Genomic DNA, 15,725 nt, shown 5'->3' with positions numbered 1-15,725 from the left:
CAAAAGTAGTAGGCTGGATGGAAAGGTGCAGTGCTACTTGTGAGGATGTGCCACCTGCAAGGGGAGATGAACTTTTGCTGATGCTCTGTAGACATATAATGGCAGAGCTTAAGATGTTAATCCAGAGCTAAAAGGACCTGGCTGAAGAAATTAAGGAATCAATGTGGGAAGAGCTTTTATTTGTGTTAAAGACGCGTCTTTTTTTGCATCAGTCCTTGGAAGAAGTTGTATTGTGTCCCTGACAAACCTTGTATTTGTAGGATTGCTCCCAAAGCTGAGAAGCTTAGCTCTAGCAGAATTACCTGGTCAAAGTGCGCTATTCCACTGGAGACAAGAACACGTATTTTAGCTGGTGGAGTCTGCTGCACCCTGGAATTGAAGGACTGGTTTACCGAAGTTCATGTTATTGTGACGAGCATCTTGAGATCTGATTGACCAAATATCACAGACTTCATTGACCCACACGAGCCCAGCCCAGGCTGCACCTGCAGCCGGGCCCCAGGCACAGCTCAGGCGCACAGCCGGGTACCAGCCAGGCAGTGTCTGCCCCTGGCCCCGCGTGTGGCACAGAACAACCTGGCAGCTCCCACCCCTGTGCAGGGCACGAGCGGTCGTCCTGCCCCACCGCGCTCGCCTCCCCGGCAGCACAGAGCTTGCCCTGCATGAACAACGCAGATTTCCTGTTGATGTCAATGACAGGAAAACGGGAAAAAAAAAAAAAACCTCTGAATTTTTAATGCAATATGAAAAAATGATCGATCTTTAATTGCTGCGGTTGTATAGCATAATTTTAATTATTTTCAAATAAATACAATACTTAGATTTACATTTTGTTGATTTAAGAATTTGTGAAATTTTTACATAATAATTAGTTATTTTTTTCAAGTTACATAAGAACACTATATAAAAATACTTCTTTAAATGAAACATTTAAAAATACATTATTAGATCTTTGAAATGCCATAGTCCTATTGTATTTTATAATGCAAAAGGTTAGTATTAATTCCACACATTCTTTTTTGGTTTGGTGTTTTGTTTTTTGTTTTGTTTGTTTTTTTTTTCCCTTGGAAGTATTTCATCTTACCTTTAGAGCCAATGGACTGGCATAAAAGCAATATAGAATGGAAATCAACTATGGTATCATTATACTCACATGTAAAGAGTTTACCATTGAAAAGTAATTTACAATTTATATTTAATAAAAGTAAAACCAAGCTGCATATAACATGTTTGACATTTTAAGTAAAGTCTAGACATCACTTTTTTTTTTCTTATTTCCCCAGAACACATTTTCAAAATCATACAATGATTCTGAGCACACTGATTTTTGGTTGTTGTATCTGCTACCTCTCCTGCCGCAGTTTTGTGAAGACTTGCTAAATGTGGTTCTCACTGATTAGAAAATAAAGCTGCCCAAGTAGAAAGGCAACTGTTGGACACACACTTAGAAGCGGGCCAGAATTTCTCTTCCATTTCTTGCCATCTCATTATGTTACCTTATTAGTTGGTCTCTGTCTCTAGTGATGAAAATGGTATTTAGGTCAATGTGTTCTTTGCTAATTGCATTAGCCATGTGCCTCAGACTTAGGCTGCCTCTTCTGCCAGCATCTGATCTTTAAATATATTTCACTCTTAACAGTGTACTTAATCTGTCAGGTGAGATGGATAGAGTCTGTTTTAGGCAGACTAAGATGATCAGTGGAATACTAATTCCAAAATTTGCATGGGTGGAGAGACCTCTTTTTACAAAGAAACACAAGCCATTTTATGTGCTACGTTTTATACTGAGTTCTCAAAAGCAGAGGGAACAATTACATTTTTGTTCCTTATATGAGGTCTACCTATACTCAGAATACTTTTTTTTTTCATTTCTGCAACATCTTTTGGAACTTCACTTTATAAATAGGATCATCTTGCCTTGGGAGAGAGAAAAAAAAAGGGAAAACAATATTGGCTTTTATCTTTCAAGGGTGTTTTGTTTTGTTCAAATTGCATTTTTTTAGAGTAATTTTTCCTGACATGGTAGCAAAGATCAGAACAGAAGTGTGTTCAAACCCATAGCCACACACATGTATGTATCTCCCAAAGCAGATTCAGCAAATGGAGAGCTTATGGCTTCAAAATGGAAAATCACTATGCCAGTAGTATGGCAAAATCCAGCAGAAGGAGGTGCCTTACTTTAATTAGGGGCATCAGAATCAGAAGGCCTTTGAGAGGTCTGTATTCAGATGTGAAGAAAAATGCCTTCTCCCTCTTTATTTATTGAATGCCATTGGATCCTACATACTAGCCAAAATCCAAGCAGCCAGCTGATAATGAAATATTGAATTGCAACACCGGCAGAGACTATGAAGTTTGCCTTAGCTAAGCTAAAGTTTTGCGCTTAACGGTTCCCGAGGACATTCCCTACATTTTGAGCAGGAAATAAATACCCTGAAACTATTCACTAACAGTTCAGTTTTGAAAGACAGTATTTGTTCTGAATGCATCAAGGTTAGAGCTCTGTAGAATACTTGTCCGAGGACCTCGGCCCTGCCCTGGTGCGGCGCCCATCACCGCTCAGTCCAGGCAGCTGTGGGGTACCGTTCCAGCAGCGCGCTCCTCAGCTGGGCTGCGTGGATCTTGTCTCTGGTCTCCACAGTGCAGGTGACCTGGGAAAAGAATTATGAACATTCCTGATGGCATGGCAGCAATCTCAGACAAAGACGTTTCCAACTCAATCCTAAAATACGCTCATAAAAGCAAAATGATCAGTTCAATGTAAAAACTCAGGGCTGCATACTCCCTATCTATGCAGGGAAAACTGACATTGCAGACATCTGGGGCTCCTCCAGCCCTTCTGCCTGCTCTAAAATCCTCCCAGCAGCCCTACTTTATTGCCTTCTAAGTTTAAAGAAGATAGGCTGATCCCTGCTGGCTCCTGGGCAAGATACTTGTCTGCTGCCAGCCTCTCTGAAGTCATCCATTAGCAGCTGCTCTTTTCCATTCCCTCAGGTGTGTACGTGGCACTGATGCACTTCACCATCTCTGACTCTTACCTTACCACATTTCTATATTTCCGGGAGTGTTTGTTTCAGTGCCTCTGTCCATCAAGCCTTTTATAATTCTCCTCCTTCCCTCTCTCTCACAGAATTATCCTTCAGTTCTTTATAATTTCTGCAGTATTCTGGCTGGTTTCATCTACTCACATCCCTTTTTGTTTTATTCTCACTTTTTTGTTTGCTCATTGCATCACTTCTAGTTTTCTGTTATGGTTGTTCTGCTGCTAAATTAAACTAAACCCAGGCAAACCTAATCTTGATACTTTTCTCATTATTCTTCACTTGCCTCCAGAAGTATATTGGCACTCCTGCCATGCAGCCACTGAAGACAATAAATTCTATGTCTTTTTATTTTTTTTAACTTCTTCTTCAATCCCTCTTTCCTACATACATCTCTACTGCATCATTTTAAAATCTGGATGCTACCAAAGGTGAGGCACCAACGTGAAGGTGCAGAAGGAAAATTGCACTTCACAATTTTAGACGAGTAATTTCTGTCACCGCTGACCCGGCTGGAATTATCACTGATGCTGAAAGTGCCACATGGAAAAAAGACCTCACAGAAACACGGAAATCTAGTGAGGAAAGGATCCAAGATGAGTCATGGTGCAACAACAGAGAGTTTATTATAGCAGGCAAATCTACAGAGAACAGAGAAAAACCTGGCCATGGTAACCTTAAGGTGGACTACTAGAGATGTTTGCCCAGTGTAATGTTCCTGTCAGAGCTACATCCTTTACAGAAAGCAACAAGACAAAAAAAAAAAAATTGTTGCTATTCAAATATGTTGATGAGGACATTTCTCAATAAGAACTTTGTGAATTCATGTTTCTGGGCATGAGCTTAAAACAACAATAAAGCTTTAGCAAAACTGCTGAATGAGAGGATAAGAGACTAACTCCGGGTTATTCTAAACAGCCATGAGCTCACTTAATTAGAGAACTGGTTATAGCTTCTTAAATATCCATCTCAAAATAAACCACACTTCTGATCTGTTTCAGTAATTCTTCACCTCTTATCCTGAACATAGTTCTATTCTCATTGGGTTCTTTGGAACACAAATTAGATTATAATTTCTTTCTCCTCTGAAAAAGTGGGATTCAGTCTCAAGAGAAGGACAGTCACAGAAGACAACTAATAATGAGGGAAGAGGAGAGAACACGCAGATTGGGGAAAGCATCTGAACGATATCTAGGTACCCAAGTACCAAATACTCATTATCCATTCCCTGGTTAATATAAAATCCCTAAAGTTTTGCAGTCATATCCTCAAGAGCACACACTCATCTCTCATGGAGTCTGTAGTTAAAAAAGAAAAAAAAAAAAAAACACACAACAACAAACCAGCCTTTCTTCCCTTCCAAAGCAATCATGTCTGTTTTGTCCTGAGCAAATCAGTTCCTGGACTTGGAACCAGTCTGGACTTGCCAGGCTCAGCTTTGAATGCCTGGCAGCTGCTCTGCCCTGGGAGCAAGCACAGGAAAGCACTTTGGTTTGTAGTGCTAAGTATCCTCCTCTGCCCTTTTCTTTCAGCTAATGATTGAAGCCATACAGACTTGGATAGATTGGAACCAGAGAGCTTGTGAATAGTTTGGAAAAATACTGTCTTTTTGTTCTGTGCATGCACAGCATTTAACAAGTGATACGGCCATTAATGTGCTGTAGTGTATTATAAAAGTTATAACAGCAGTAGCAGCAATAATAAACAACTCCAGAAGTTTACCTGATTTTCTACACTAATCAAATAGAGAACGTTTGCTCACAGCAGGATCAAACAGAGAATCAGTCTGCTCTTCAGAGCAGCTACAGGTCTAAATAGCAAGGAAGGCAAGAATTTGCTTTCTTGCTCAGATTAAGCCAATTTGCATTGCAGTTTTACCTTCACAGAACTCCTCTCTCTTACTTGCTTCACCTGGGAAGTATGATTTACATGAATGTCTGATAGGGCAATACTCCTATTCGTGAGGAGGTACGTGAGGATTATATTTATCTAGGAGGAAGAGTTGCCTCAGTACTACTAGCTGCAGGAGGCTGCATACTTAATGATGAACTAATAGTAAGTGCTCCCAATTGTTTTATTTAAGAATAAATGATGAAACTTATTGCCTGATGTTTCTTTTACTCTGGACAAGATAACTCATGACAACTAGAAAAAACTTTAAATTTGTTCCAAACCCACAAGCCCTTAGTACCAAACATAGGCTTTTAGATCCAGCAGAGCTCTCATTGTCTGCAGAACCATGTTCGCACAATAGGCCTCTCTGTATGTCAAAAAGAACGACAAACAACAACAAAAAGAGTACATTTTATGTATTTCTCTCCTGCATATTATATCCTCGCTTGATTAAAAAATAATGATACATTTAAAATTATCTGGTCCTGTAAGGCTGTTAGAACAACCAGCCTGGTGGACCTTTTACTGCATTTAGAGTTCTGCTCTCTGTAATCTAAACATTGGTTCCAGCCTAAGGGTTTCGTTAGTCTTTTGTTTGCTTGTTTGTTTGTTTGTTTTAATAGCAGATCTACAAGTAATGGAAGACATAACAGTCTTCACTGAGTATTGATGTCTTGGGGGCTTTAATAACCAGAAATAACTGAGGGAACAAAACAAAAGCTGAAAAAAAAGATAAAGGGATCACAAGTTATTACTCTGTGTAACCCAAAAATCCAGATGCATAAATTAAAATGTTCGTAGGAATTAGTTCCATTTCAAAGAGAGAAAAGTTTATAACTTCACAAAAGGAGGAAATTTGCAAAGTTCTGTGCTGAATAATATGGGCAAGTGGGTGGGCATCTTTGGTCCCTTTTAACTGAGTCTCACATGTGAACACTTAGTCTTTCAGATCATTTTTTTCCTAGACATTAAAAATTAATTTGGTGTGCCTCTCAATTCCCTGATGCCCGATATCTGCGGGTTGTGTGTGCAAATAAATATATTGAGTGGACATGCTGAACAAATGCTAGAGAGCAGAGGAAATCTGAGTAGCATTGCTCAAAAGGTTTGAGTGTTTAATGATTTACCATGCTCCATGTAAAGATAGACGTAACCAGTTAGTGCAATTCCTTATGTCCCTGACTCATCCATTGAATCTTTGTGTTGCACTTCTTTAATCCTAGAAACCATATTCATCTTCTTCTAAAGTGTTGGTCTTGGAGGACTCACATAAATTAATATTCATGATACACCACGTTCTGCAACAGTATCGGTTCGTTTGCGTAAAAAAATCACTGTAGTTAGAAATGAAAACTTTATTCCTGTACCTGGTTTCACTTCCATAAATAAAGCAAGTCTTTTCATTTCTATTAGAGAAGTCAACAACTGGGCAATTTTCCGAGTTATTCAGTAAACACCCAGCGTAGGTTACAGCACATTACAGATTGTTTGGCAACAACACTTCAGTTTACGGTTTGGGGATCAGCTGCCAGATAGTCCCCAAGGTCAGTGCAACGCAATATTGAGAAAGAGCACAACACCTGCCAGCGCTGTATCTTGGTTGTGCAACCTGAGCCCTTATCTTTTGGCATACTCTCTCATTCAGGTCAGTGACCATGAGCACGAACAAGTTACCGTTGCGTTACCTAAGGCAGATAATAACCCAACAGGTCTACTCTTAGCGTCCCTGGAGTTAAGTTCTTATTTCTACAACTGGGGCAGGCTGTTCTGCACTAGGTCAGTCTGCTGTGGAATGCCATTAAAGAAAATGACCAAATTATTTTGAAGAGCCTCAGAAGAAGTGTATCACCAAACTTCCCACTCCAAATTTCTCTATTTTGCAGATCGGGAACTGGAGCATGGAAATAGTGCCCAGGTCACGCAGGACATGCTTTAGAAATGACAGTACCCTTCTCGTAGCTGTACGCCTGCGTGCTCCTGTATATTCTCTTTATAGGACAATAATATGGAATATGTTGGCAACTGGGGACTCTAATCCAAAATATTTTCCTCCAAGCCTTTTACAAAATGCAAATTAGCCCAAAGGCATTTACTCAAATTGACAGAGCAGACTAAAATAATGTCATTAGTTCTGGCCTGAGGTGAAAAAACTGTATAGAAAAACAGGTATCACACCACAGAGAGTGAGCCATGAAAGCCAGCACCACTGGGCCGATGTGTAATGTTGTTGTAAAGAAAAAGCAACATTTGATTTATGAATCATTATTTTGTTGCAGAGTCAGAGGGAGAAGTAATGTGATGGATGTTCTTTTTACAACTAGTCTCTTCCAAGTTATTTAAAACCACCACAGCAGAGTTAAGCTCCCAAGAGGTTTGAAAGGAACTGGCCAGACAGCCCCATAGCTTCAAACAGGACTGAGGCCAGAGGGAAAACTGTCACCGCAGCTGCTTCTCTGCAAAGCTGCTGGAGCACCTCAAGATCTTGCAGGCCTTTGCTGTTTGGTTCCAGGACCCTCCTGTACCTGCCAGTCTGCTTATGCTGCACTTTCAGTGGTGAGGAGAAGAGTTTGAGAAACTTGATTTTTTTTTTCAGCTGCATTGCCTGAGTCCAAATACACAACAAGCATGAAGCAGGGAAGCTGCTGTTCTAGAGCAGAACCTTGCATGTCTTCACAGCAAAGATTGCTCTTACCTTGTTAAGTTGCTTATTGATTTTGCTCATTGACTTCTCTCCGAGTCAATAATAATATGAAATTAAAGGGATGTAAATGGTTGTAAAGAAGTTTACAGATGGAAACAATTTACATGATTAATTGTCTCACAGTGAATCTGAGGACTATTACTGAATAAGAAAGGGAAAGTTCACAGAAGCAAGTTGTAGCATCGTCCCATGAACTGTGTAATCCTTTAGGTCACTATATCCAGTTAGCTGGTGATACTAGATGATTTTGTCCTTAATTCTGATTTTTTTTTTCTCTCTAGATATTCCTGGTCATGTAACCTGCTTTAACAGCTGTAAAATGTGAAGCCTACCAAACTTGTTATCTGTATGATTTGTTAAAAGTTGTCTATTTTGATACTGGGGCTTTGGAAGCCACTTCCTAACTGCTCAGGTAAGTGTGAATTAGGGTGTAATCCTCTGCAAGACAGGAATGCAGTATGAGCCACAAGGAAAGAGAATCTAAACTGAAGGTAGGAGCAGGCAGTATCCAAAATAAACTCCTGTAACCAGCCAATCCCACTGCACAGGGCACTTCATTAAGAATCAGATTAATCTGATGTAGCCATTTTTTTTTTTTTTAATTAAAAACATCTCTTATTTTTGCCAGTAACATGTTCCAAAAGTTATTTTTCTAAAAGTGTAGTTTGAGCATAAAGCTTCATTTTAGAAAGTCCTTACTACTCCATGCAATCAGACTATCAGCAAGGATCTTCCCATAGAGCATTCCAAGTGTGTACCAGATGAATAAACACTAACCCAGCAAGACATTTCACTAGAGGGAAAAAAAATTAGTCTATCTTCCTGATAAGCAGTGACTAGAAGCCAAGTTTTTCACTTTTGGAGACAAAAGGGTAAATCTAAAAGGATGATTAAATACAGAGATGACAATCTTGACAGGACTGACTTAGTGTTTCAAATGAGCCACTACAGTTACTGCTCTGTTCTGTCAAACACGTCATCTATACCCACAGTCAAAAGTATGTATTGAAGTTAGGTTGGAGTGAGTATAGCTGTAATGCCTTTCTCATTGTTACCACCAGTTCAACACATGATAATTTTGGTTCTTGATCCAGATTGAAATGAATGCTTAATTTAATGTGCTGTGATTTACACTGATTAAAATGATACAAAGCTCTTTGTAGGGCTGCTTTAGTAACAAATGTTTAAAATTCTTTGCTGACACAGGGCTTTGGCTCTTATAATCAAAAGAGAAAAAGCAAAACCTCCCTCACATGTATCAGCTTTACTATGAAAATGTGTACATTTTTCTATATCTGTTTAGAGAAAATTAATTTTTATGCTTAAAGATAAAAATCAATATTCTACTGGTTTTGATCACCCTTGTTTTATTTTTCAAAGAAAACCTTCATGATTCAGTAGGTGTTTCCAGATAGAGCTGCCTCCAAAGTCCCCAAGGTCTATAAATCTGGATCATTACTTCGTACTTCACATCTAATTATCTGATAGCCTATCCCAGACTAATTAAAAGTCATCACGCAAATCAAACATCCAATTAAATTATTCAGGGGTGCAAATTCATACCTTCAACCCTCTTGTAGTGCAATACTGTCAGACTCTTGAAGTGGACAGTTTGTGAAAATACCCTGTGTTTAAAGGGCAGACAATTGCTCATGGCACTCTGTCATTCAGGGACTGTACTTACTACAGATTCTAATAAAATTGCCTCATCGGGAGAGGCTGCAAAAGCAATGGAAACTTGTTCTAACATTCTCAATCAAAAACCAGGAGAACTGATTTTTTTTAATATATAATACTTATTTCATAAAAATCACATTGAAAACTTTAGAATTACAGGGTTTGTAAAATCAAGCATTAATAAAAAGATTTTTCATAGCTAAATTAGTCACTGAGTCAGAGGGATTTGTCTACCCCATGCAGTGTCACGTTATTTTCAAGTTACCCAAATCAGTAAACCGGCTTATAGTTACAGCATACTGTGGAATAAAGTAGTTTTAGTTGTAGACACTTGAGAAAACCAATATCATGTTCTGAAAGACATTTTTGAACTTCATTGTGGTCCTTTGCTATAGTCATCTTTATTCTAACCTGTTTTTTATATCCGCAAGTGAAAATACTGAGCAGGTTTTTACATCCAGGTGGGAAATTAGATTTAAATGCCAAATTGGAAGAACATGGTTGCTCAATGGCATTACTGAATTCCAGTCATGAACCTGTTTAGCAAAGAACCCTAATTTAACTTCCACCTGTGATTTCACAAGCTAAGTCGGGTTGACTTGGACAGCAGTAGTATGAATCAGTGGAACCACACCTTTGCGAAACCAGTTGAAATAAGAGAGATGCCATGAGGCAAATGATCATTTTAAGAGACACCACTAACTGATAACACCTCCTCACTGTTACTGTATCAAATACTCAACAAATGAATGATGATTTTGCTCTGTGCTCTGTGTGGATGAGGTGCAAAACTGAGGCCCTACTTAAACATGAGGATTCCTTAAGAGTAAGGATGTTCTCCGCATTGCTTTAATATAAATTGGTCTCAGATAATTACAGCCAGCCTACACAGCTGGCTCTTCAAGTTCTGGATGGATGCTGCAGCTTGCTCACCACCCCCAGCACACCACCACACATGTAAAGAAGGGTTGCAATAGCTGGAGTATTTCACTCACAGTGTGACAATAGCAGGTAAAACAGGTCCTGGATAATTTATATGCCTGACAAGTGTTTGGTGAGGCAAGATGCTGTTTAACACAGAAGAAATTATCTGTCATGCTGCTCCCCAAATCACTGTGCACATTCTTTCGGACTTCCTCAACATCATCATACAGAGATACAGGAAAACACAATGAACCGGGGGGGCCTGGGGAGGAGTGGTTGGAAAGCTGCTCAGCAGAAAAGGACCTGGGGGTGTTGATCAACAGCTGGCTGAACATGAACCAGTAGTGTGCCTGAGTCGCCAAAAAAAGCCAACAGCATCCTGGCATGCACCAAGAACAGTGTAGTGTGGCCAACAGGACCAGGGCAGTGTTTGTCTCCCTGTACTTGGCACTGGTGAGGCCCCACCTCGAATCCTGTGTTCAGTTTTGGGCCCTTCACTGTAAGAAAGACACTGAAGTGCTGGAGAGAGTGCAGAGGAGGCGACAAAGCTGGTGAGGGGTCTGGAGCACAAGTCTTGTGACAAGCAGCTGAGAGAACTGTGGCTGTTCAGCCTGGAGAAAAGGAGGCTGAGGGGAGACCTTATCGCTGTCTACAACTACCTGAAAGGAGGTTGTAGCATGGAGGGTGTTGGTCTTTCTCCCAAGTAGCAAGTGATCGCATGAGAGAAAATGGCCTCAAGGTGCATCAGGGGAGGTTTAGATTGGATATTAGAGAAAAAAAAAATCTTCACGGGAAGGGTTGTCCAGCATTGGAACAGGCCACCCACGGAAGTGGTTGATTCACCATCCCTGGAAGTATTTAAAAGATGTGTATAGATACGGTGCTTAGGGACATGGTTTAGTGGTGGACTTGACAGCGCTAGCTTAACAGTTGGACTCCATGATCTTTTCCAACCCAAACAATTCTATGATTTAGGAGAGAAAATGAAATTGCATCTCATCTTACCTTAACCATGAAGAGCTCAGATGTCACAAATGTGCGTTCTTGTTTGATATCCAAAACTCTAGATCAAATAAGGGATAAATGAGAGATCACAACAATCCTTTGTCATTGTAAAATAGTTTCTATGTGTGAACAGCAGCTATCTGTGTTGCTTTCTGTATTAGACACTTATTCTATGCTGCAAAGGTGCTTTCACATTGGAACAAACAGGAAGGAAATGAAAGTTTTTCTGAAATAGAACAACAAAAAAAAACCCCTTTGATTAATCTATTACTTACAGAATTGCCTTCAGAGAATATTTGGAAACATGTCCAAATCTCTAATAATCTTTGTGCTATTCTGTGATTATATTACCCTACTATTAGTCTGACTTACCTTGCTTCTTCCCGAGCCAAAATGTCCAGTAGCTTTGAAATGTCTCCTGGGCAGTCAGGAAGCACAAGGGAAAATCTGCACACTCTGTTATCGAGGGTCAGGGCACGAGCTATGCACTGTTGTAGCAAATGCAACTCTACATTTCCACTGCATATAACAATTGCCACTCTGCAAATAAGGAGAGAAAAATAGGGGTTGTCTGCACAACGGAACCTTAAATCACAGACACTGTATTCAATATCAGCTTAAGATCTGCTAGGATCACACTTCAATAAATATATGTTGCATGTCAGAGGGGCTCCTGGCTCTCAGTATCAATTGTGGTTAGGCAGTGGGAGCCTCAATGCCAGCTGTATTAGTTGGTCTTCAAAACTTAGTTTTTATTTTGTATTTCCTGGACATTTTAGTTTTGCTAGGGATAATTAGCTGGAGAATTCTAGGTCTGTTTCAAATAGTTAAAATCTGGCATCATTTTAACCTGGAAGTTCTGAGTCTTAGCCTCTTAATGGTTAGACAACATGTATGTTCAAGGTTTTCTGTAACCATTAATTAAATTCATCTCAACCCCGCAAAATGAGTGCAAGAGTAAAGAGCAAGTGAAAATTGCAGAGCCAGTGTAGATCCACATGGTTAGTCCATGGTAATCTCTTTCCGCAGAGTCAAATCCAGCCTCTTTAAACCCAAACCTTTGCATTTTCCCTTTTATTTTAGCTGTACTGAATTGAAAAGCATGGCTGCTCTGTGTGTACTCTGTCAGCCTCTTCTGAAGAATTGCCTCAGCAGCATTTCAGGGTACAATGCTGTGCATTGGAAATCTTATTTTGTCTTGAGTGCATGTGTGTTTAAATACATTCTGGACCATGTCCTAAGCCAAGACTCAATCCACTTAATTCCTGAGTACTGAAGCCCAGATGCAAGGAGCCACTTACCCACATGTTCAATGCTAAGCACAAGGATAATCCCACTGATTATTTGGGCAGGAGTTCTCAGGGTGGGAGGCAGGTGTCACTGAGTGACTGCAGAAGACAGCCTAGCTCCTGTCCCACCACAGACAGGGCTGATTTCCAGAAGTGCAATGAGAGAAGGCCACAGGCTGACAAGAACTGGATGCTCTTCTGGCAGATGCTACCATGCCTCATGGAGCTCTGTGTAACTGCCTTTCCCTCAACCATTTGAGAATACAGGAAAATGACAAGATTTGTCAGGTCTCCAGGCTGACATTTGTCTCGTTCAACATGGTCTTCAGACTGAAGAGACCACTCACAGATCAGAAGTAGACACCACAGATAAGCCTGTTGCCAGTTCAGGAGCAGGAACTGTCTTGTCACTCATAAAACAAGCAGTTTCTCTCTGTTTCCCACGACCAAGGCACTCAACCCCATGCCTTTGCCACAGTTCCCTGTTTGCAACAGCCGCCATACCTTTTACCCTTCAACTCTGGCAGCTTCCCTGCAACCAGCGCTGCAAGTCCAATGGCCCCTTCTGCATCAACTGTGGCTCGTTCATACTCCAGCAATCTCAGCATCGAAACAAGGACGTCCTCCTCCCTGAAGGCAAAAGTGTTGTGTCAAAATAAAACAAAATAACTACCAAAAGCAGAAGACAATACATTTATGTATGACTGGATTCTGTCCAGGTACAATGACCCCAAGGCGGTGCTACGGAAGGCTGTGCTGCTGGGGATGAATGCTCATCTTGTTATTAACTGAATGACAGGATGGCATTTTTTACTAGAACCATTGTGCTAGCTAATTCCTAGTGGTAAGTATATTCTGACAACTTGGCCTATCTGTGAAGACTTGGGAGTTTTGTCAAAGGCTGCCTTCAAGTGTCATAGAACACAACAAGGACAAGTTTTATACCCAGAGCATGACCAGATACTAGCAGCAGGTGAAGTTTTGGCCATACGGGTCAGTCTGGATGACACTCTGAGTCATATCATGTATTTTTAGGTAGTCCTGCGAGGAGCAGGGAGTTGGACTCAATGATCCTTTGTGGGTAGCTTCCAACTTGAGATATTCTACGATTCTATGATATATGGGATTGGGTTCAGTATCTTCAGTGCCCCTCTTGGAAGCAAAGGCGCCCCACCAGCACCGTGCATGATGGCAGGTCTTGCCAACCTGCTCACCACTGTACGTGAAGAACCACCGTACCCTGCTGGTACAGCACATTTTTTAAATATACAATGATGTTTGTCCAGTATTATTCATTTCACTGCTTTTCTTCACCTACCTCACAGCAACAACTTTATCCACAAGTTTCCCAGTCAGCTGCAAAGAATTGCTGCCAAAGCAAAGTCCGCTTACATCTGCAGATTTCAAAAGACAAAAATATGAAGCTGGCTGCTTTAGACAAGTTCAATCTTTTTGAAAGTCCTGACTGTTTTGTGCCCTAAACAGCAGTACACTGCTGTTATATGATCTTACATTGCTGATTTTTTTTCTTTTTATATGGCAAAAATATGCTTGGTAACAAAAGACCAAACCTCTTACAAAGATTTTTGCAATTTTGGACCCCTTTAAGAAAATGATGATTCTTCACTGGCACAGTTGCACTGTGAGAGTGATCCTGCAGCCCAGCACTTTTAACTGTTCAATGAGGCTTGCAGGAGAGAAGAACCAAACGTGGCACCAAGTTTGGCAGCTACAGCAGGACAGTTAGCAAAGGAGTACAGAGACAGGCAGAGCTTACCAAGAGAGTTACGAAGTTGTTTGTTTATAAATCTGCCATTTAACTCAAAGCTTCCAGAGAGTTGAACATCAGGTAAACAGGATATTCTTAAATTGTTTAACAGCTGAGCTTTTTTTAGCAAGTGATGTGCAAACAACCGTGTTGTTTATAAACACTGTTGTCCTGTGAACAATTTTGTGAGTCTAAATATTTAAGCACTGCATTTTCCTGCCTTTTCACAAATTAGTCTTTTACACAAGAGCTTTCCCACTGACTTTACTGCTTGTGAGAACAACGGTCAGATAAATACTCACCTGTTTTTAAGTATTCACCTGAACATTTCACTGTTCTACCCCAGGGTGCTTGTGGGGGAAATGTGGCAGAAGTTGCTCTTACAGCTTGAATTGAATTCTGACTCTGAAGAGATTTCCTTTAAAATATTTTTTTTAACTGAATTGGTGAGAAAATAATACAGTTGGGGGAATAAATTATAACCTTTATTTTATCTCCAAAAGAATAATGTGTTTTCTTACCTCCATAAAAGTGATGATTGCTGCAAGCTTGGTCTTCAATTGGGTGGCCAGCTTTTAAGGACTGTTGCAATACAGGGAAGTTTTCAGATTCAACTCCCTGGGGAAGACAAGTGTAGCCAATATTTATTGGTCCAGTTATAACACAAGCCACCACCAAAGTGGACACCAAAAAAGCTACACAGTTTCCTCTTCAAATCAACAATTCATTTCAATTTGCATAACTGTGCTATCACTAAACTTATCCTGTGGCTTTGTTAAGGTCAAACTTTTCCTGAAAGAAATTATTTCAAAACACAGAACTAGATTTCTTTTGCTCTGGAAGGGTCTTCCCACATTTTTTCTTAACCCAGCCAAGCAGCCAAGGGACAGGAGGTTTCCCAGGCTCTCAGACATGAAGCCCACAGGATCAAACAGTCCCTGTCCCCAGTGTACGCAGTGTCTGCCAGTGAACCACCAGACACTCATGCCTTCTGAAAACAGCTGTGACCAAAGCTGCCAAAATGCAACTCTTTGTAAGTGAAAGGAAACTTACAATGACAGAAATGTGTGGGTTGAGGTGTTTGAGCGCAGCAGCCGACCCTGCCAGCAAGCCGCAGTGGCCTCCCGCAGGGAAAATCACCGCGTCCAGCTTTGGCACCTGCTCGTAGAGCTCCAGCCCCACGGTTCCCAGGCCAGACAGGTAGACAGCACTGTCCTCCCTGCGGGAAGGAAGGGCACAGTTCAGCAGGGTTCACAGGTGACAACACAGCAACAGCTCCATCTACTACTTTAAAGACATCATTCAACAGAAAAATATATATGTGAGAGTAAATCACCAGCACAACAAGGCAGGGAGGTAATACAACAGGACACTGCCATCAGAGAGATCATCGTGTGCTGTTACCTACTGGGAGAAAACTTGTGCAG

At 40.6% G+C, this 15,725-nt stretch overlaps 1 protein-coding gene across 4 annotated transcripts in view; it reads right to left on the bottom strand.

Annotated features, from left to right (window-relative positions):
* Positions 1-1,003: 1,003 nt before the first annotated feature.
* Positions 1,004-15,725, bottom strand: part of LOC136104792 (L-threonine ammonia-lyase-like) — a 31,480-nt gene continuing 16,758 nt past the window's right edge. For all 4 annotated transcript variants that reach the window (XM_065844025.2, XM_065844026.2, XM_065844027.2 and 1 more), the window contains 7 exons: positions 15,352-15,517; positions 14,820-14,916; positions 13,849-13,924; positions 13,035-13,160; positions 11,614-11,781; positions 11,242-11,299; positions 1,004-2,651 (listed from right to left, as the gene is read on the bottom strand). In XM_065844025.2, coding sequence (XP_065700097.1) covers positions 2,553-2,651; positions 11,242-11,299; positions 11,614-11,781; positions 13,035-13,160; positions 13,849-13,924; positions 14,820-14,916; positions 15,352-15,517 — 790 coding nt within the window. In that variant the 3' untranslated portion in view covers positions 1,004-2,552. The remainder of the gene's footprint in view (positions 2,652-11,241; positions 11,300-11,613; positions 11,782-13,034; positions 13,161-13,848; positions 13,925-14,819; positions 14,917-15,351; positions 15,518-15,725) is intronic.

The sequence above is a fragment of the Patagioenas fasciata genome, chromosome 8 (genome assembly GCF_037038585.1).
Source record: "Patagioenas fasciata isolate bPatFas1 chromosome 8, bPatFas1.hap1, whole genome shotgun sequence".
Classification (NCBI taxonomy): Eukaryota; Metazoa; Chordata; class Aves; order Columbiformes; family Columbidae; genus Patagioenas; species Patagioenas fasciata.
The sequence above is the reverse complement of the archived record's forward strand: the minus strand, read 5'-3'. Positions and strand labels throughout refer to the sequence as shown.